The sequence below is a fragment of the Diabrotica virgifera genome, chromosome 5 (genome assembly GCF_917563875.1).
Source record: "Diabrotica virgifera virgifera chromosome 5, PGI_DIABVI_V3a".
In the NCBI taxonomy this organism is placed as follows: Eukaryota; Metazoa; Arthropoda; class Insecta; order Coleoptera; family Chrysomelidae; genus Diabrotica; species Diabrotica virgifera.
Genome location: NC_065447.1, coordinates 114,137,346 through 114,160,764, shown reverse-complemented (window position 1 = coordinate 114,160,764; position 23,419 = coordinate 114,137,346). Strand labels below are relative to the sequence as shown.

The window sequence follows — 23,419 nt, the reverse complement described above, 5'->3', positions numbered from 1 at the left end:
AACTTTTAGATTTAAACAGGAAGGCGAATATTCAGAAATGCGACCAATTAAAGCAGGAATCCCACAGGGCGGCAGTGTTCTGGGACCCATACTATATTTTTTATATACTTGTGACATCCCTGTTACAGAACATATTAAACTGGCAACATTTGCAGATGACACTGCAATACTAGCAGTTGGTGAAACATATTCGAAGAAACAACTAGACACCTCCAAAATGCAGTGAACAAAAGAAACACTTGGAATAATAAATGGCGCATAAAAATCAATGAAGGGAAATCTGCCCATATCGATTTCACTTACAAAAAAATAAATAGTTAAAAACAGTTAAATATCTAGGGCTACATTTGGATAGCAAATTAAAGTGATAGGAACACATCAGAAAGAAAACTGAAGAACTAAAACTGAAGTACAAGAAGTTATATTAGTTATTAGGTAGAAGCTTACAACTTACAATCAAAAACAAAGTATTGGTTTACAAACAAATCATCCAACCAGTATGGTCCTATGGTTTACAGTTATGGGGCTCTACTAGTGAGAGTAACTATGCTTGCCTTCAAAGAGTCCAAAATCGAATACTACGAAACATCGTCAACGCTCCATGGTATATCCGCAACAAAGACCTACATCGGGAACTTCGTATTATAGCAACAATCAAAGAAGAAATAAAGAAGATTGTCAAGGGTCACGAAAGTCGACCACAACTATACAAAGGGGGAAGTGTTAGAACTTTTATATAATCAAGACCTAGTCCGCAGGCTCAAACACACCAAACCTTTTGAAATTGTGTGATAGTGATAAACTATAAATGTCAGTGTCAGTTTAAATTCGGGCAGTGAACCTAGCCACAACAGTGATGTGTGCAAGAATAATTATTAAATTCTAAGGTGAACCGTTGGGAATACCTAGGACAGTACAGAGTAATAGATTGAGTTAAATGTAGAATGCTGGTTACTGGTTAGTCTTAGGATTGGGTGCATTATTAATTTAAATAAATAAAAAAAAACTTATTTTTTTATTCTAGCTTTCTTTTAATAAACAAAATATCAAAATTTATTTTTAAAAATTTATTAAATTTTATTTATTTTTAGATATAGGTGAATACGACTTCATTATCGTAGGATCAGGATCGACAGGATCGGTACTAGCAAGACGTTTGTCTGAAATATTTGATTGGAGAATTTTGGTATTAGAAGCTGGTGAATTTGGTAATAATGTCACGTCCATTTCTAGAATGGGTTGCAAATATACTATGATGAGCGATTATAATTGGGGTTACTACAGCGAACCACAAAAGAATTGTTGTTTAGGTAGGCACAGATATTCGATATTTTAATAATCATTATTCGCACCCTAAGTAATATAAGGGATCCACTCAAAATTTGTGTTAACTGTGATTTTAAATGATAAGGGCACAAAATGAAATTCTCTACCGGTTAGCGCTGACAGAGAGATAAAAAGAACACTAATTGTTCGGTAACTATATTTTTGTGCCTCTCTCCCACTCTTCCCGCCCACCTCTCGTTTGTACTGCTACAAGGTAGCAATCAGTAACATTTCTTTCTATGACAAAAGTCCTGGTGAGTTCGTGTTTTAACATTTCATATTATACAGAACAGTTTTTAGTTGAGCCGTTACCTATATTATGCAAAATATAATAAATAAATGGGTCTATACTAAATTTACAACCAATATGAAGTAGAAATAGACAAACTAAGACACGTTAAATGCGAATTATAATTTACAATGTATATACATTGTAAATCCCAAATCATGATTTCCAAAGTTTATACATTATAAATTATGATTCAGGAGTGCTCCTAGTAGCTTTTAACGTGTCCTGGTTTGTTTATTTCTATTGCATCTTGATTTTAAATTTAGTATAATTTTTAACAGATTGCTATTTTGCATAAACAGTGACAGGGGACAGGGCATTAATAATATAAGGGATGAAACTTAAACAGTTCTTTATTTCTATTATGTTTTTGTACTATATGGGACTAACTTGAACGTATTTTTTCCTTACATGATGTAATTAATGGACTTTATTTATATTATTATTTTTTATCCTTGCTACTTATAGTGCAATTATCAAATAAAAAATCTGAAAAATTTCAAATTTATAACTTAAGTATTAAGCATGTTATTTGAAAAAATAGCTGTAATGTTGGAAACCAGAATCTTTAAACGCGATTTCTCAAAAATCTCCTTTTTTGAATTTTACCTCTATATTACTAAGGGTGCGAATACATTTTCTGTTTTGATTCTAAAATAATTTGAGTGATAACGTGGAAACTTGGATTAATTTTTCTCTATATCAATACCCATTAGTCCAGAAAGCCACTGCGCATCCGCTAGAAAAAATATTCTGATTCGGATTTTTTGCACAATCTTACTCAAAAAGGACTCCTTTTAACAAATTTGCATGTTGCCAGGACCAAAAGGTGGTCAAAAATTTTTTAAACGTTTTTTTTTTGTTTTTTTCCTAAAATTATTTTTTTTGCATGGGAAAAAGTTTTTTTAGGTTTTTTGGATCATTCCAAAGAGAAAAGGTCTTTAGTGACTTTTCTCTAAAAAGGATAGTTTTTGACATATAAGCGATTAAAAATTGAAAAATTCCGAAATCGGCCACTTTTAACCCTCAAAAACTATGTGAAAAACTGAAAATTTGAATGCTTCCAAGGTAGGTGGATATTCTTTAAACATCGATTGATAAAATCCCGAAGAGTTTTTTGCAATACAATGTTCAAAACTCCTTTGTTTTTTAATTGTTAATCAAGCGTGTGCGACACTATTTTCCTCCGACAGTATGGTGCAAATGAAAGGAATAAATTTGTTATTTCGTAAACCGGCGACTTTAAGGAAAAATCCCGAAAAATGTCGATTTTTATTTTTAAGTTATGATATTGTGGCATATATGGTATACTAGTGACGTCTTCCATCTGGACGTGATGACGTAATCGATGATTTTTTTAAATAAGAATAGGGGTCGTCTGCTAGCTCATTTGAAAGGTTCTTCAATTCTCTATTCAGTAGTATAAACATTTACATAATTGTTTATACAGGGTGTCCAAAAAATTTTTATTAAATTAAATTATTTGACAACAAAAGAAGTAGAAGGACACCCTGTATAAATAATTATGTAAATGTTTACATTACTGAATAGAGAATTGAAGAACCTTTCAAATGAGCTACCACACGACCCCTATTCTTATTTAAAAAAATCATCGATTACGTCATCACGCCCAGACGGATGACGTCACTAGTATACCATATATGCCACAATATCATAACTTAAAAATAAAAATCGGCCGGTTTCGGGATTTTTCCTTAAAGTCGCCGGTTTACGAAACAACGAATTAAATTCGTTATTATTCGTTATTCCTTTCATTTGCACCATACGGTCGGTGGAAAATAGTGTCGCGCACGCTCGATTAGCAATTAAAAAACAAAGGAGTTTTGAATATTGTATTGCAAAAAACTCTTCGGAATTGCATCAATCGATATTTAAAGAATATGCAGCTACCTTGACAACATTCAAATGTTCAGTTTTTCACATAGTTTTTGAGGGTTAAAAATGGCCGATTTCGCAATTTTTCAATTTTTAATCGCTTATATTTCAAAAACATGTATTTTTAGAGAAAAGTCACTAAAGATATTTTCTGTTTGTAATCATCCAAAAAACCTAAAAAAAACTTTTTTCCATGCAAGAAAAATAATTTTAGGAAAAAAACAAAAAAAAACGTTAAAAATGTTTGACCACCTTTTGGTCCTGGCAACATGCAAATTTGTTAAAGGAGACCTTTTTGAGTAAGATTGTGCAAAAAATTCGAATCAGAATATTTTTCCTAGCGGATGCGCAGTGGCTTTCTGGACTACATATAATTATTTTAATTTGGTTATTTATCTTTTAGGTTATGAGGACAATAGATGTCCTCATATGAGAGGAAAGGCTGTAGGTGGATCAAGTATATTTAATGCTTTGATCTACACGCGAGGAAACAGAAAAGATTTTGACCTCTGGTGTAGCATGGGAAACAAAGGATGGTGTTATAATGATGTTTTGCCCTATTTCTTAAAGTCAGAGAATTTGCATCATACGGATCCTTCCGCGCCAATTGATTATCCGTATCATAATTATTGGGGACCTTTATGGGTGGAGCAACTCATGCCACGCTCTGCTCATCACAAGGTATGTGGCAAATGATATGCAATGGAATTAATAGGAATGTAAATGAGTATTAGGCCTATGGTCACATATTCATCACTCGTATGGTGACCAAAAATACAACAAACAACAGCTAACGCCAAACTGAGCAGTTACACAGAACTTATTCCGCCGTCTTCAGGCTGACAAAATCTGCAATCCGCACTTTCCTGTGATATCAGTGCACGTTGAGAGAACAGTGTTCTGTTAAGTAACTTACGATAATTCACTGATAATTCCTATTCATACCTAATAAATATTTGGATATTTCCTTTGAAGGTTTATGTATAAAAACTGTCGAAAATTTTAGACCCATTCGTTCGCACCAGTAGTTATATTTCTTCGTTTTACAAAGTCCGATATTGTCCTTTTGTGCATCCTGCTAGACGGTTTCAAAAAGACATGAAGTTAATTAGATTTGAATCACGTTCCTTTAATGTCAGACTTAATATTTATAGATCTGTCACTTTATTTGCTCCTGCAGGTACATCTGTATAGCATAACTTTACTATTTATTTGATACACCAGATATTCTTACAATAGCAGCCAACTGGAAATGTTAACCCGGTCTATATAGACATTTGAAATAACAAAAATTGCCGGAGAGCCAAATTTTGGTGGAGAGCTAGGGTATACCATAACAAATAAAATTTTAAAAGTCATCATCGATCCCATGTGTGCAACAAAAGGTGGCGCTCATCATTCAAGATGGCGCTGTAAGTGTAGGTTGTGCTAGGTTGGCTCCTGTATATAATTGTGAAAAGTAGTTGTTATTATTTGTTAATAGTTAAAATTTATGATATTTGTTCTTCATCAAGTAATTATGACCGGAAATATAAGAAAATCCCGTCAACAACAGAAGGAGCAACAGCAACTTGAAAGTCAGGTTAAACGACTAGAATCTGACGTGAAAGGTGGCATTGAGGAACTAAAATCGCTTATAGGAGAACAAAATATGGACGAGAGTTCCAAATCTAATTCCACTAGTAAGAATATCTTAAAAAGAATTAAAATGCTGGAAGATAATTTTAATAGATCCCTTAACAGTATCAAAAGCGAGATAGGAAAACTAAGAGACACGTCTAATTCGTCTAAAAAAGGATGGAATACCAACATCAGAACTACTTGCTAAACGGCATTGTGTTTAACAATATTCCAGAGAGTGAAGAACAACTACATCAACAGGTAGCAAAAATCATTAGTAATAAATTAAACATACAAATATCCGAAAACGATATTAATTTTTGCTATCGAATTGGCAAAAAAAAGAACGAGCAGTCAGTCAAAGAAAACCTCGACCAACGGCGTTATGTTTATAAACAAGTGGAAGCGTGATCTAGTGTTCACAAACAAATCAAAATTGAAGGGCAGTGGACTTGTTATGATGGAACCCCTCACAAGAGAAAATCAAGCTCTTTATAAATACGCGTGTGACAAGTTCGGCTATAAGTGCTGTTGGTCGTGGAAAGGCCAAATTTTTGCAAGTGTCAGTGGTGAAAAGAAACAAATTACGAGTTTGGATATGGGAGACTAAATCATAATTTAACCCGTGAGTAAAAAAAATTATTTGTTGATTTATTGCTATTAACAAAAAGTTAAGTTGTGGGGCCAACTATGTGCCATTTTGACAATCAAAAACACAAACTTTACGTAGGGTCCTAGTTTTTTTTGTTTGTTTTCCCATTAATTACTTGTTTCTAAATCCACAAGGAAAAGAAAAAGTTTTCTTGTAGTTGGCTGTATACCATCAATCACAAAATTGGAAAGAAATCCTTTGTAAAAGGTATAAAATTTTTTTATTAAAAATCCCTTAAAAGGGCTACATCACAACAAAACGTTTTCGATTTTTATAAAAAGTCATCATCAGTGTTCGATCTAAAAATAAGTATAACCGATTTAATGAATATAAAGTTAGTATTTAAATTTTGACAAAGGTTAGAGCAAGTTGGTTATACTTACAAACTGGATGCTAGCTGAGCCACAAAAGAAAATATCTGGGTAAAAACCCTTTAAATAAAATATAGATGCCTTAAAAGTGCATACTTCAATAAAAAGGCCTGTGATGGTCACATGGCAAACAGGATAATGCCCTAAGGTAAAGTATACAGGATACAGGTTTCCCAACACGTGGGATCCAAATTGAGTTGATCACATTTCAATGACTTAATGGCAACTGAATGCGAAATGAGTGATGTTTCTGAAAGGTGTCAAAAGACAGATGGACAACGTGACGTGGAATTTACCCTGTATTACGACAGCCAACTAATTGTTAGTAAAATATTTAATGAAAATTAACATAGTAATAACAAACATCAACAAAGTTGTGGCTATAATTACATTTAAGTAAGTACCTTGAATATGTAAGATGAATGTGGAGTATGAAATGAATCATTTTGTGAATTGTTCGTAAGTAATAAATCGTATGGATTCTGTGTTGTATACAAACCACCTAAATTTAATGTCCGACATTTTTTTGACGAGTTTGAGAATATTCTATCTGATGTTCTGCCGTTGATTGAAACATTTTATTGTACTGGTGACTTCAATGTTAATTTTTTAAATACTGATTGCCCTGATACTAGAGTCTGATTGGCAACGTTGCGCTGAGTGTGTAAATATTAATTGTATTTTGCTCCTGCATTAAACCCGTTTTTCGCGAAATGCAGAGTAAATCAATTACAGCAAACGCTAAAGTGTGAAGTTAAGTGAGTAATCTTCGCGCTGAACGAAAAATAATAAAATAAATATTGAAATTGTGCTCCAAATTGGCAAAAATCAAAGGTAAGCGTAACACATAAACAAATAAAACGTCATCGATATTACGATATTCGAAGTGGATTCTTGTTTGATTGGAACGCGGTGTTGCCAAGTCGACAGGGAAGTCCTGTAAGTAGGGAGGAGCGAAATAGTATATACTGCTCAATATAATTTTATCAAAAAAAAAAAGAAAAAAAGTAAGACGCTACACTGAGAAAGGTTAAGTTTCCGCGGAGATAGTCCGAACGAGACCTTTATCGCAGTAAAACGAACCAGTTGTAATGAGCAGAGAAGATAAAAAATACGAAGAGCTATTATTTCGAACAGAAAGTGACGGTACCACGACAGACGAAAACGACAAGAAGAGAAAAGAGGAAGAATTGGAACGGGCTTTTAACAAAAGTCGAAAAATAAGCAGATCTCCCTCCTACAGAAAGGAGAAAATGGAGGAGAATATACAAAAAATTATGGAAATGATGGCAGGAGTAAGTCTAAAAATCGAGGAACAATCAAGAAAACTTAGCGAGATGCGTAGAGAGCAGAAAGAATATAGAGATGAAATAAGAGAGCTACGCCAGGAGAATGTAACATTAAGAGAAGAAAACACGAAACTAAAACAGGCAGTTTATCAAATAGAAGAACGGCTTGAAAGTTTAGAAAATCAAAAAAGGCGGAAAAATATAATTATACAGGGATTGAACATATATACAAATGGGCCAGATATCCTAAAACATGCAATGAAAAATTTTATGCAGACAGAATTAAAAGTAGATGTACAAATAGAGAAGGCTCTGAAGTTAGGAGAAACAGTTTGTCTGGTTGAGCTTGAAAAGGAAGAAGATATAAGAAAAATCATGCGAAACAAAACCAAATTGAAAAATCGAGAAGAAGGTCTAGTTTATATCAACGATGACCTATCAAAGAACGACAGAATTGTACAGAAACATGTCAGACAAAAAGCGCAAGAACTAAGAAAGGAAGGGAGAAAAGTGAAAGTAGGGTATAAGAAAATATATGCCGATCATGAAATATGGCGCTGGGATGGAATGAACCAAACGCTGGTGGTAGAGACCAAAGCAAAAAACTAAGCAATAGCAATGAAAGGAAACAAATGACGACGAAAAATGCAAAGAATAGGATTACGAACTATGGAAATAGAACAAATCAAGACAGCAATAAAAAAGAAAAGCCGAAAAATGACAAGATACAGTTTGCAACAGGGATAAATAAGAAAGAAACGACGCAGGCAATGGACAAGGCAATAAGTAAAGATAACAAAAAGAAAACTAAAGTCAACTTGGGTACATGGAATGTAAGAGGCACATACGAAACAGGAAAACTCAAAGAATTAATTAGAGAAATTAAAAGATATAATGTAGAAATAATAGCTTTACAAGAGACAAAACAATTGGAAACAGAAATAGTAGAAATAGAAGACGTGGTATTTTTTAAAAGCGGGGGAGAAACCAGAAGGTTAGGAACAGGTTTTATAATATAGCGAAAATGGAAGGAAAGAGTAATGGCATTCCAACCAATATCAGATAGACTATGCACAATAAGATTAAAAGGGGACAAACGAAACATAAGTATAATAAATGTACACGCACCGATTGAAGATGCCACCGAAGAAGAAAAAGATGAATTCTACGAGCAATTGGAAAGAGAATATGATAAATTACCAGGGTTTGACATCAAAATAATAATGGGAGACTGCAACGCCAAAGTAGGAAGAGAGAATATATACGAACACATAATAGGGAAATATAGTAAGCATGAGGTGTCGAACGATAATGGCCAAAGAATAATAGGCTTTGCAACAGAAAGGCAAATGGTGATACGAAGCACACAATTACGCCGAAAAGATATATATAAAGGAACGTGAATTTCCCCTGATAAGAAGACAGTAAATCAGATAGACCATATTTTAATAGAGAAGAAGCATGCAAACAATGTAATAAATGTAAAGAGCATGAGAGGAGCGGACTGTAACTCTGACCACTACCTGGTGAGAGCAGAATATAAAATCGAGCATAACATAAAGCGAAACAATAAAACAACAGAAAAAATTGGAAAACAATTTAACATAGGACTACTAAAAGATAACAACACACAGAAGAAGTATGAACAGGGAATAACCAACAGACTAATCAGGGAACAAGAAACGTCAAGCCCAGACAAACAATGGCAAAATATCAAAGAAGCAATCTTGGACACAAGTAAAGCAATCCTAGCGAAAACCAAAAGAAAACACAAAACAAAAGATTGGTATGATGAAGAATGTCAAGAAATAGCAGAAGCAATAAGAAAAGTAAGACTCAAAAATCTCACAAATGACGAAGAAAGCACTAGAGAAGAATACAGAGAATTGAGAAAAATCATGAAAAGAAAATGTAGAAGCAAAAAGAGAAAATACAACGAGAACAAACTGAAAGAAATAGAAGAAAAATTTCAAAAAAAAGAAATAAGATCATTCTACCAGGAAGCAAAAAAAATGGAAAGAGGATATCAAAAAAACAACCCATATATGAGAGATGATAAAGGGATGTTGCTAAATGAGCCTGAAAAAATAATGGAAAACTGGCAAAACTATTTCACAGAACTGCTAAATAAGAGCGAAGTACAAAAGGAAACAAACCATGAAATTGAAGATGATCAGATAGCAATAGAAATACCCACAGAACAAGAAATAAAGAACGAAATAAAGAGCTTGAAAAATAACAAAAGCCCAGGAATAACAGAAATATCGGCCGAAATGATAAAATCAGGAGGGAAAAGACTACAGAAAGAGATATATGGTCTGATAAAAAGAATATGGGAAGTAGAAAAAATGCCAGAAGAGTGGACCATAGCAAGAATATGCCCTATACATAAAAAAGGTGATAGAATGCTATGCGAAAACTACAGAGGCATCGCACTATTAAAAAAAGTTTACAAAATCTTGGCACAAAGTATAAGTAAAAGGCTAAGTCATTATTCGGAAAAAATACTGGGGGAATACCAGGCAGGTTTTAGAAACAACAGATCAACGACTGACCAAATATTTGCCTTGAAAGAAATACAGACTACCTGTTACGAACATAAAACAGTACTATATGCTTTGTTCATAGACTTTAAGCAGGCTTATGACACAGTAAATAGACAGCAGATGTACGAACTGATGAAAGAATTGGGGATACCAAGTAAAATTGTCAGGATAAAGATGACGATTGAAAACACAACAAACGAAATAGCTTGGAAAGGGTATACATCCAAAAAGTTTGAAACCAAGGAAGGATTACGACAAGGAGACCCACTATCAACAATGGCATTCAATCTAACATTGGAAGGGATAATCAGGAAAAGCAGAATAAACATGCAAGAAACGATATTTAAAAACGGCCACCAATGCGTAGCATTTGCAGATGATCTGACGCTATTAGCAACAAGCAAAAAAGAACTACAAAAGTTAATGAAAAACATAATAACAGAAGCCAAAAAATTCGGACTTAAAATAAATGAAGAAAAGACAAAGTATATGATAATGGGAGAGATCCAAAAAGAAAAAGAGAATAACATCATAGTACAAATAGGTGGAGAAAAAACATACTCGTTTAATAGAGCCAAAGAAATTATTTACCTGGGAGCCAAAATAGATGAAAATGGTCATGAAGAAGGGGAGATAAAGGCAAGAATAGCTAAAGGAAATAAAAAATATGGAGCATTACGCACATTATTGAAATCCAAATACGTATCAAGAAAAACAAAAATAAGAATTTATAAGACTGTTATCAGACCTACAGTAACATACGCAAGCGAAACATGGGTGCTCAAAAAGTCAGAAACAGACCTGTTAGAAAGATGGGAGAGAAAAATGCAAAGAGCAATATATGGAGGTGTGAAAATAGAAGGTCAGTGGAGAAGAAGAACCAATAAAGAATTGGAAGAACTATATCAAGAGCCAACGATTACGACGACGATCAAAGCACAGAGAATACGATACTTGGGGCACATAGAGAGAATGGGAAGTAAACGAATGCCAAAAATGGTACTTTCACGAAGACCAATACAAAAGAGGAGGAAAGGCAGGCCAAGGAAAAGATGGAAGGACAGTGTATATGAAGACTTGAAGAAAAGTAACATTGCGAGATGGAAAGAACTAGCATTGGACAGAAGGAGATGGAGAGAGGTTGTGAAGGAGTGTATAAAAAGACTGAAGTGTATTTAAATAAAATTTATAAGTTATGTAAGATATATTAAGTTATTTACTATATTAATTATGTAATCAGAAATGTAAACATTTTAGCCCTAGGCCTACAAGGCCTGTTGCGCTTAATAAATATAGTGATGGTCACATGGCAAACAGGATAATGCCCTAAGGTAAAGTATACAGGATACAGGTTTCCCAACACGTGGGATCCAAATTGAGTTGATCACATTTCAATGACTTAATGGCAACTGAATGCGAAATGAGTGATGTTTCTGAAAGGTGTCAAAAGATAGATGGACAACGTGACGTGGAATTTACCCTGTATTACGACAGCCAACTAATTGTTAGTAAAATATTTAATGAAAATTAACATAGTAATAACAAACGTCAACAAAGTTGTGGCTATAATTACATTTAAGTAAGTACCTTGAATATGTAAGATGAACGTGGAGTATGAAATGAATCATTTTGTGAATTGTTCGTAAGTAATAAATCGTATGGATTCTGTGTTGTATACAAACCACCTAAATTTAATGTCCGACATTTTTTTGACGAGTTTGAGAATATTCTATCTGATGTTCTGCCGTTGATTGAAACATTTTATTGTACTGGTGACTTCAATGTTAATTTTTTAAATACTGATTGCCCTGATACTAGAGTTGTCTGTGATTTTACTAGTTGTCTGGGTTTGACTAGTCAAACCCCGATCAGTTATTAAAATGTCGTTATTTGCTAGATTAGGTTTAATAGAACGTCATTTTTTAATTGTAATGTTTATTATTTTTATAACGTCGTAATTAAAATAAAAAAATAGTGTTTATTCTCGCATGTTGAGGTATTATGGCATTTAGAGTTGCACTATTCGTTAGACCTTTTACACTTACATGGTTTTGAAGAGCACTTATTATTGCAGTGATATTTTATAAATCCTTGGCCTCCAAATTTAGAATCTTTTGTACTAATTTCTCTTAGAGACAGCTTATCGTCTGGAACATCTTCGAAATTTGGAAAATTCTCTTTGCAATATCTTATTTTATATATTGAAAAAGTGTGTTTATTGTTCCGTATTTCGTACCAACTCTACATAAACCGTCAATTATTGTTTTATCTTGTATGATACCCAAAATATTTCGAGTATCTCCTTGGCACGCGTTCGAGCATGCGTTGTGCACAGACAGAAAAGATTAAAATAAATAAAGGAAATTCGATTGAAGGTCTTCATGCCCAGGCTAATGCTATAAAACAATTAAGTGAAAAAAAAATGTCCTCCAATTTCGATCGGAAAAACTGTAACAATACCTATCCCCAGCTTTGATAGAGCGAAAGAGGATGCTCGAGATATTTTGAGTAGCATACAAGATAAAACAATTCACGGTTTATATAGAGTTGGTACGAAATATGGAACAATAAACAGACTTTTTTCAAGAAATCAAATAAGAGAATGCAAAGAGAAATTCCTAATTTCGAAGATGTTCCAGACGTTAAGCTGTCTCTATTTCTAAGAGAAATTAGTACAAAAGATTCTAAATTTGGATGACAAAGATTTATAAAAAGCTAACGTAAGTGTAAAAGGTCTAACGTATTGTGCAACTCTAATGCCTGGTTGCACCAACAAATCTTACTCCAGCTTAGCTAAGTTTAACTTGTGGGTAGGGCTGACTTAAGTATCTCTTACGTTGCACCATAATTTTTTATTCTTATCGATCCATTCCACCTGGCAATCCATTGTGACAAGCTGAAAATTGATCCAAAACTAAATGCTGCAACGAGTATATTTCAAAAGTTGAGCTTAAGGCACACCTTAAGCTTAAAATATGTTGGTACAACCAGGGATAAATGCCATAACGCCTCAACATGTGAGAATAAACACTAATTTTTTTATTTTAATTACGACAATATAAAAATAATAAACATTAAAATTAAAAAATTACGTTTTATTAAACCTAATCTAACAAATTACATTTTAATAGCTGATCGGGGTTTGACTAGTCAAACCCCGATTTCATAAAATTAAATTTCGACCTTTGCCTGATCAACTTAGTCTCTCCTAGGTTTGACTAGTCAAAAGCCGAAATTGTAATTTATTTCGGGCTTTGACTAAGACCGTCAGTCAGACCTGAGGATTGCCTAGTCAAACCTAGGAGTGCCTGAAATTCGGGCTTTGACTATAACATACATATCAAATAGCCCAAGTTATGAATAAATATACTACTGGTACTAATTTTACTCAAAACAAATTTAAAAGTTTCGTTATTGAAAAATTGGGAAATATTGCATAGGTAGAGTTGGCTGACATGGTATGAGTAGAGCTTACATTCAAAGCGCATATTGGTAAACTAAAGTAAATTAATGTTATTTTGATTTATTTTTATGTAAATATTAGTAGGTAACCCATTATACATAATCCTAGATATTTTTTATTATTTGTTTTGCCCAGATTAGCTGAACAGACAGGACATGTATTCTGCCCTCCTAAGGAAAACCACCGCATCTGCAGTATTTATAAAAATGAGTAAATGGACTTCAAAGAATATGCAACTTTTAAAAGGTGCTATAATTGTTACAACAATGCGGTTAGAAACGATTTTACTTTATATCAATAAGTCTGTAAGTAAACTATGTTTTAAAAAAAGAAGCAGTAATTTATTCTAATTGTATGCCTACTATGGCAGATACTGGGAAAAAATTGTAAATAATATTAGAAATTGCTAAGTAAAACTACAGCATCTACGAATGTTATGTATATGCGGTGTTTTTTCTTAGCATAATGTTACAGAAAATAGGTATAATTAAACAACAAAATGAGTTTTTGAATAATTTATTAAATCTACATATTTAATAAAAAACCACATTTATTATACCGAATAAACCGTAACAAACAAAATTTAATACAAAAGCAAAAAAATTAAATATACAAAGAAATTATTTTATTAATTCTTATCTTACTCAAGGTTTTGCCAAAATTGTAATCTATTTGAAGGCATTATGGTTTTGAGATTTTTAATAAGGGTTTCTTTTTTATTTTTTGATACTCCACAAGGAGATGTAAATGTCTGAGGGCTGGGAAGTTTCTTATTTAAAACTTTATTTTGAAGAAAATTCATTTCAAACATACCATCAGATTTATTTGTTAACTTGTACTTTAGAGAAAATGATCCCCTGTTGGCAACAATTTCTGTTAATTTCGCCAAGTAAGGACGTGACCCTATTTTTTTAATTTTTGCTTGTGACGCGAAATCTTGCCACTTAAAAAAATCTGTATACTTCATTGTTTTTATTGTAACCTTTTTGAATTTGCATTTCCAACAGCTGTCACAAAATCATTCAAATCGTAGGTTTTTTTTTGTTTTTTTTTTTAAGATAGTTCCACCTGATGGTGGAAGCTATCGGCGGACATGAAGGTGTGTCCTGGCACACACAGCACAACCGCACCATACACAAGTTAAGAAGAAACTAAATAAATTGACAAATCGCGCGAATTACGTAGCAAAAACACCGCAATTGGGCATTGCCTAGAATAAACACAGTAACTGCAGGTTCCGACAAGTATATGCGGGGTTTTACCTAAGTAATTTTGTAGTTGCGGGGATTCTCCTTAGTTCGACGCACGTTTTTGTAGATGCTAGGTTTATTATTTCTTTCAGAATATATAGTTGGGGTTGTAAATATTGTACTTTTATTAAATAATCATGTAATGTCAACCCTCTAGATCAAATTTTCGCGCCTAACTCAATTTTCATAATTTTTGCATATGCGGTGTTTTTCCTAAGGACGGCAGTATTCTGCCCCGCATTATACATCTCCTGAACTGAAACTCATCTGGAGCTTTTTTTTTCTAACATTCATTATGTAAATAATACTATAGAATGAATAAAGGCCTTTATTATTATTATTATAAAAGTTATTCGGGGTCAAAAGTCAAAATTTGAGATTTTCTGGATTTTTTTTCGAAAATGGTAAGTTTTATCAAAAAAGAACCTTAAACCAAAGTTGTATATTTTAAAATTCTCTACAAAAATGGTCCTTGCTATTTTTTTTCCTAAGAGTTGCCATTCCTGAGATATCGCGATTCTAAGAGTCACATTATACATGATATGCACACGTTTCCACACCACCTGTGAGGTAGCGTTTTTTTTTACCGTGGTTTCCCCTGTAGGCCTACTCCACTAACTGTTTTGACAGTTTTAGGATAATTTAAGGAAACAATACCGGTCAATTTCTAGATATTACCTTATTATTGATATAGATATTGCTATTGATTATTAGGTTAACTATTGTTTGGATTTCTTTACATATTTTAATCAGATTAATATTCTTGAACGTCTACTTCAACAGTCAAGGCTTCCTCGATTCTTCCTGTTCAAAAATTGTTCAAATGTGACTAAGTCATTGGTCTCTTCATTAAAATCACAGGAGTCTTCCTCTGTTGTACTAAACTGGACATTTGAGCAAGACTGACTTTGGCAGTTGGTACACGCTAGAGAACACAGCAACCCGACTTTTTTACATCCACATTTGGTACTACAACATTTTTTGCAATTGCAAAAAATAGTGTTAAGGAGTTTTTCTGGAGCAGGTGGGAGTAAGGTTTTAATCGGTTCCAGAGTATTATCTATTAATTTCCAACCCCAGTCTTCTGGATTCAGTTCACTGCCTAGCCATGTTTGAACTTGATAATATACTCGATACAAATGTTGAAAAGCAGATGCTGATGTTGGAGGAAGACATGAGAGTTGTACTTGTTTCTTCTTTCGCGTATTTTTTACAAAAGTTAAGTATCGGTATTATAACGATCGGATGGACAGGAGGTCATGAAGGCTGAACCAGAAGGATCAGGACGATATTATCCTTAGATGGAATAAGGAATGACCGAAGATGGAAAGATCGTTTACATTGACGAAACAAAGGCCACGTTGCTCAGTCGGAAGAGATGTGGGCGTGGTTCTTTGGGTTGGGCTTCTGTTACAATGAAAGATGTTAAATGAATAAATGGTGATATGCGAATAGAGCTAATGAAACGACGATAGACAAAAGGTAAATAGATAACATTAACTGATGGTTTGACTCATGGACTCTAAGAAAACGTAAATACTGAATACACAAACGAAAATATTGGGCGCCATTAAATTTTAACCGTTTTATATTTACAAAGGAACGATTAACGATATGTAACGCAACAAAGGAATTAGTAACTCTGCTACGACACTTAATGCTACAAAAGAAAAATTAGCAACACTGCTACGACAAAACAACATTGTTCTTAGTCTTGAGCTGTAAATAAAATTAAATAAAATATCACATCGTACACTTTAATAAAACATTTATTAACCTTCCGTTACTCGCGCCAACTTTTTGTGATCGAATACTCGCGCACGGTGCAGAAGACCGGGTCCAAAAATATGGATCAGCAATATTTGAAAAAAAAAATTTTTTGCAAAATTTTGTACAATTATATTATTTAATGAATATATGATCATATAATTGTGTAAATATGCGTTTGTGTCAACATTATATTAGTTTAACAAAAAGTTACTTTGTTAATAATCATTTTCATACGTTTCCTCGTCAGTCGATACTTCCTCAAATAATTTTAATAATCTTTGCTTCTCCTATCCAGCGATAGGTGGTAACTGGGACTTGGGCCAGGGACTAGCCCTGTGAACAAAATTAAGTATTCACAGCGAGTGTTCTATAAAGAAAAGGGTTTTGTAAAGACTTCCACAAGAAAATTTTAGGCTGGTCCATCACAAAACAACTAACGTTCCCTACATGACTGACACGGCTGAACTTACTGCCACAAAGTTTAACTCACCAATGCCAAGATGTCTCAGGTTTCTGCTTAAATAAGACTGACGGCTTGGGGTACGCGACTTGTCAACGGTCGTCACAGAAATGCAAAAAGGGCCCTATTAACACCCATAAAAGGCTTAGCAAGCCTAATACTTAAAATGAGTTATGGGATGCAAGGCCGATATCATTCACCAGAAAGCTATTAAAGTCTAACATTCGACTCTATCGATAGCACATATGTGTTTCTAAGAAAAACACGCCGATAGGGAAGATCTAATCACTTAAGATAAAAGCGTGAAATGGGGACCAGAAAACGTAAACGTTACAGTATTTATCAAGACAACTAATTTTTTTTTGGAGCTCCATAAACTACGAGAAGAAAGCGAATTCCTTCCGTAATTCTTGTTTGCGGTGTGGAATCAAGTTCTGTAAAAACTTTACAGCAGTCAGTTAAATATTTTTTTTTTCGAATAATTTAAGTACTGACGTTTTGCCCCTTCTGTACATTGCTGACGTAGTGTCGCAGCCGGTTATCGCATGTAAAAATAAAATGTACTTTTGGCATTTGGGATAAGCCGATAAACTTTTCGAAGAATATATCTCTGTTCGCTGTTGAGCCCTTCCAGGTTTCAGAAAATAAATAACTTTATCTACTGGAGTCCTTGCAGTAAACAGTACTAACAAATCAACATCTTCACCAACTACAGTTGTTGTGTTTGTTGCCTTAAATTTTTCAATTGCTGTCTCAATTATCTGCGTCATTTTTAGCTTGTTTCACTTCAATTTTCGCAGCTGTTAATTTGTCAGTTAACATGAAAATGAAACGACATTTATTATTAATGTTAGCGGAAAATTGTTGTTGATTTGCTAGAACTGTTATAGCTTCATCGAAGATAATCTCGGAAGCCGATGATGTTTTTGTAGTCCGACGAGGTTGTTCTGCAGCTTTAATATTCTTTGTCGAGTCACTGTAGCCGTCAAATACCACTGTCACTGTAAGCCCGTAATGTCTGCTAAATAGTAGACGCTTGTAATAAGTACTAATATTCACTTGAACTGAACCTTTAGCACTAAAAGAAACAGATAATATGAACAAGACCTACGGACAATACTGTAGCCATTGTTTACAATAGACAATCTGTTCTTTTTTAAACAATGGTATAGCCGATAGCAAAATGTTTTTCAAGGCCACGCCACGTGGATAGAGGAAATTCAGTTTGGGACTGATTATCTTTTAAAGAATTATTTTCAGAATATAATATAATATATAAAAGAGACAAAAAATAGGCATTTATACTTGGCTTAAGTGCCACATTATGTATAATATACATAATGTGGCACTATACATATATATTATATATTATACATATTTATATATTATACATATATGGCTTATATGTGCAAATAATGTATAAAGTAACTTTTAAAATCGCGATATCTTAGGAATGGTTACTCTTAGGAAAAAAATTGTAAGAACTATTTTTGTAGAGAATCTTAAGATCTACTACTTTGGTTTGATTTTTTTTTTTTGATAAAACTTACCGTTTTCGAGAAAAATCCAAAAAATCTCAAATTTTGACCTTTGACCCAGAATAACTTTTGTTGCACACATGGGATCGATGGCGACTTTTAAAACTTTATTTGTTATGGTAAACTCTAGCTCTCCACCAAAATTTGTCCCTTCGGCAATTTTTGTTATTGACCAACTATTTTGATGTATAAGTTAACCGGATTATGTGGATTCATAGACGGATACTGAAGATACCTTGGACAGCAAGAAAAACTAATGAAGAAGTACTAAGGATGGTTAACAAAGATAGAAAACTGCTAAAGACTGTTAAACACCGGAAAATGTCTTATCTGGGACATAATATCTTCTTCTTCTTAACGTGCCCTATCAAGTCCCCTTGACGTTGGCGATTAACATGGCGAAACTGTCTCTGCCTCGAGCTATTCTAAATAGTTGTTTTGCTTTCTTTATTCCTGTCCACTCCCGGATATTCCTCAACCAAGGGGCTTGCTTTCTACCAATTCCTCTGCGTCCTTCGATTTTACCCATCATAATAAGTTGAAGAATATTATACCGGTCTCCCCTTACTACGTGTCCAAAATAGGCCATCTTTCTATATTCGATGTTATTAAGCAGCTCGCGGGCAGCATTTGCTCTCTTAAGGACTGCCACATTTGTCAGCATAACCGTCCATGGTATTTTCAGTGTACGTCTGTGCAGCCACATTTCAAAGGCCTCCAAACGATTAATGGTGGATATTTTTAATGTCCGCGCTTCGACACCATACAAGAGGACTGACCAAATGTAACATTTAATCATGCGCTTTCTAAGTTGAAGTTGCAAGTTATCATTACAGAAGAATGACCTCATTTTTAAAAATGTCGTACGGGCTATCTCGATTCTACATTTTATCTCTTTATCTGGATCTAGTTGTTCAGTAATACGGCAACCAAGATATTTAAAAGTGGGTACTCTTTGAATTATATGACCATCAACATATAACCGTGCATCTTGATGGGCCAAACGGCTAAATACCATATATTTTGTTTTTGAACAGTTTATGTTTATTCCAAACTCTCTTCCCACTGTGCCAATAGCATTTAAAAGGTGTTGTAATCCATTCATATCATCACTTAAAATAACTGTATCTTCTGCATATCTGATTGTATTTATCAGAATTCCATTAACTTTTACACCCCATTCCAAATTATGCAGCGCTTCCTTAAAGATTCTATCTGACATAATATAGTGAGGACATAATACAGTGAGGGGAAATAGACATAAAATATTACAACTGATACTTAAAGACAAAATAGAGGGCCGTAGAGTAGAGGTATAGGAAGAAAACAAGTTTCTTGGTTAAAAAATATTCGTGAATGGACTCAGATATAAAATGCAGGACGATTATTGCAAATTACAGAAGATCGAGAAACCTTCGCAATTATGATCGCCAACGTCGGATAATTTTGATATGGCTCGTGAAGAAGAAGAAGCATCCAACACAATTTTGCTACATCTTCAGACGACTTCTGATTTTCTCACAAGTCGTCTGTTTCAGTGTAGTTCAGTTGGTACATGTCGACCGATAATGGTGGACCCTGAATCGAATTTAATACCCATGTTGTGCTGCCCCCCCCCACTTGCAAAAATTAAAAAACAAATAGCCCTGATTTATGAGCTATTTATGAGCTTTCATTAGCCGCAAATTAAAAATTTTGAGCTCGTTCCACTGAGCAGGAATTTAATATTTTAGTGGGGGGGGCTGACTCAGCCCCCCCACTACTGAAAAATAGGGATATTGAATCGATTTTTGCGGCAGAATTAGGAGCTATTTATGAGCTCTTGAAATGATAGAGTTTCGATTTTTGAGGTCATCCCCTTCACCCCCAAACAACCCTTTAATTGATTAAGAGAAACATGCTGAAAAAAATTAAAATATATCGTATCACGGATATTATTCCAATAGCTTATATATTCTAAGAATAAACTCTTAAATCATGCGCATTTCGATTATTGAGCTACAACCCCTTCGCAAGAAAACCACCCCATTTTCCAGGCTTAAGAGAGAGTTGTACTTAAAATGCATTAAATTAATTATTTGGCGACTAAATATCGTTTAATAATTTATGAGCTCCCAAAATACTTAGGTCATTAAATTGCAATTTCTTTTGTATAGTGCAGTCACTGAAGGTAAAAATCAACTAATACCTTCAATTTCGGTGAACCTTCATCGATTTTCACGAAAATTGGTGAGTAGTTAGAGGATACCCCAACAAACAAAGGTGACATGGTGCCACCTTGCGCTTTTACCATGAGGGTATTGACCACCCCTTCTCGGGGGTGAAAATTATTTTATTAAAAATAACTCTACAAATCGATAGAAGGACAAATTATAAGAAGAATTTGTTATATAAAGTTACTAAAATAAATCAATACTTTTTGAATTATTAAAGATCAAAAATTTTAATTTTTCGTGAAAAAATGCATGCTTTAACCCTGCTGTCCTGTTCGGGTCTATTTGACCCAAAAAATAATTTATTTCTTATTTTACAAATTATTACGCGGCGTAGCGATTTGGTGTTTGGTGACTTTATTACCTAATATGAGGTCTTTCAATTGCATATGAGATAAACATTCTACTTCCTGATTTTTTTTATTAAAATGAAATTGTTACCTAGAGTACGTTCGGGTCAATGTGACCCGCGTACTTAAACCGCTAAAAATTACCTGTGTATGTGTGTTTAGTTGGCAGTGTTCTATATTAGCAGTACCTGTGTGTTTGTCAGCCGGATACGTCTCTAAATAAAAACAGGTTTCTGCAAGCTAAAACTTGTAAAATAAACTGTAGTATAGCTGGACGATATTGCAAACCAAATTATAAATATGACCAACATGGACAGACAGCATGTATTTGGAACCAACTGGAAAGGTATGAATAAAGTTGGTTTCCAAGCATACATTGGTCTTTTATTTTTAGCTCGAGTTTATAAGTCCCATGGTGAATCAACTAAAAGTTTATGGAATGAAGAAACGGGTCGTACTATATTTAGATCAACAATGTCGCTTGATATATTTACAAAAAGTTTACAAGTAATAGGTTTTGATAACAAAACTACTAGACAGGATAGAAGACGTTTTGATAAACTTGCGGCAATACGTGAAATTTATGAAATATGGATAGAAAATGTAAAAAGAACTTTTAACCCTGATGAAAATGTTACCGTCGATAAACAACTAGTTGCCTTTAGAGGCCGTTCTCCCTTCAAATGGTACATTCCAGCAAGCCAGAGAAATATGGCACAAAACTTTTGGGTTTATATAATTATGAACAGTAAATCTTCTTATGCTCTAAAATTGCAGATCTATACAGAAATGCGTGTGATGTGTTACTTGAATAGTGATTTGGAATGCCACAATATTACGTGTATAATAACTTTTTTACATCGTAAAATTTAGGAAAATTTCTTCTAAAACAAAGTAGATACAATGCCGGGTATTATAAGTAAAATAAACCGGAGTTTTCAGCAAAAATCGCGAATAAAAAAGTTCATAGCTCGTCTTTTTTGCTTCATGAAAGATTTGACACTATTCCCAAAAATAATAAAAAGTTTTTCTTTTGAGTACTTTGCATCATGAATGGTTGTATCATGCATCACTTTCATCAAATGAAAAAGCCCCAAATTATTTTAGATTACAATTCTAATAAGGGAGCAGTGGATATTCTACATTAGCTTGTTGGCACGTATACATGTGAGAAAAGATAAATCGCTCGCCAATGATTGTTTTTTATAATCTACTGGACATTTCTGCCTACAACGCGTTCGTGTTATGGGCATCAATAAATATCCAATGGAATACCAATCAATTGGGAAAACGGCGAATTTTTCTTGAGGAATTCGGAAAAAACTAATGAAACCAGTCATCATTTCCAGAAAAAATATACCAATAACTAAAGGCTCTTACGAACTGGCAAAAAGGACACGAGCAGGAACAAGTAGACAATATGGAAATGCTAGTGAACCGTCTATGTACAATCTAACTCCGCCTGCTAAACGAACACGCTGTAAACTTGCCGTAAAAACGATAACAAGACAAATTATTTTGTTGGATTATATCACAAACATATTTGTAAAATACATTCTTTTTATTAATGTCCCAGTTGTAAACTGAATTAAACTTTTGTAGATATTTTTTACTAGGCTTTTTTGAAAGAAAAAATGCATTTTGTTTTTGTTAATAAGGTTAATTTACATTAACAACATAATTTTTGTTTAATTAACCATAATTTCTTGTTAATAAAGTTTTATTTATCACCATTAGCTTATTTTATTTCGATTAAGGAGCTTAAACCATAGTTGGGTCATATTGACCCGAACAGTACATTTGTGTAGTTGACTCGAACGGGACAGCAGGGTTAAAGAGGTTTTTCGCAAATCACTTAAAAATTGTAAGTTTTTATAAAAAAGTTATCATTACCAAAATTAAAGCTTTGAAAAACCATTTATTATTAATTCATAGTGACTTATAGGTATATAATTAAAAGTATTTTTTGTTTCGGCGAGTACTCAAATCTAATTATTCAAGCCTAATTAACAGGAAAACTGTGCATTTTATAAAATATACTGAATATATATTTGTCAAAGTACTCAGAAATACCTATTAAATGAGCACCGAAAGAAGTGGATATCATCAAAATTAAACAAGTGAACATGAAAATAATAGGACCCTTTCAAATTTCTAGTAAAAAGTGAAAAATAAAACGAACGCCATTTCCACAAAAATTAAAATCTTTAGTAATCCCTATAAGACTTTCTTTACTTTAGCATAAGTAATGACCTTAAACATTTTTACCGATTTAGAATTCATATTTTAAAAGAATTATATATGTATCATTTAAAAAAATCAAAATTTCTCAACTTTTCGTAAATTATTTGCTTTTGATAATAACTCCAACACTACTCGCTACACG

The 23,419-nt window shown here is 33.5% G+C and overlaps 1 protein-coding gene across 1 annotated transcript in view; it reads left to right on the top strand.

Annotated features, from left to right (window-relative positions):
* The window catches only part of LOC126885101 (glucose dehydrogenase [FAD, quinone]-like), an 81,197-nt gene that overhangs the window by 41,299 nt on the left and 16,479 nt on the right, over positions 1 to 23,419 (top strand). The window contains exons 2-3 of the mRNA XM_050651528.1: positions 1,092 to 1,310; positions 3,915 to 4,192. Of these exons, the coding sequence (XP_050507485.1) occupies positions 1,092 to 1,310; positions 3,915 to 4,192 (497 nt within the window). The remainder of the gene's footprint in view (positions 1 to 1,091; positions 1,311 to 3,914; positions 4,193 to 23,419) is intronic.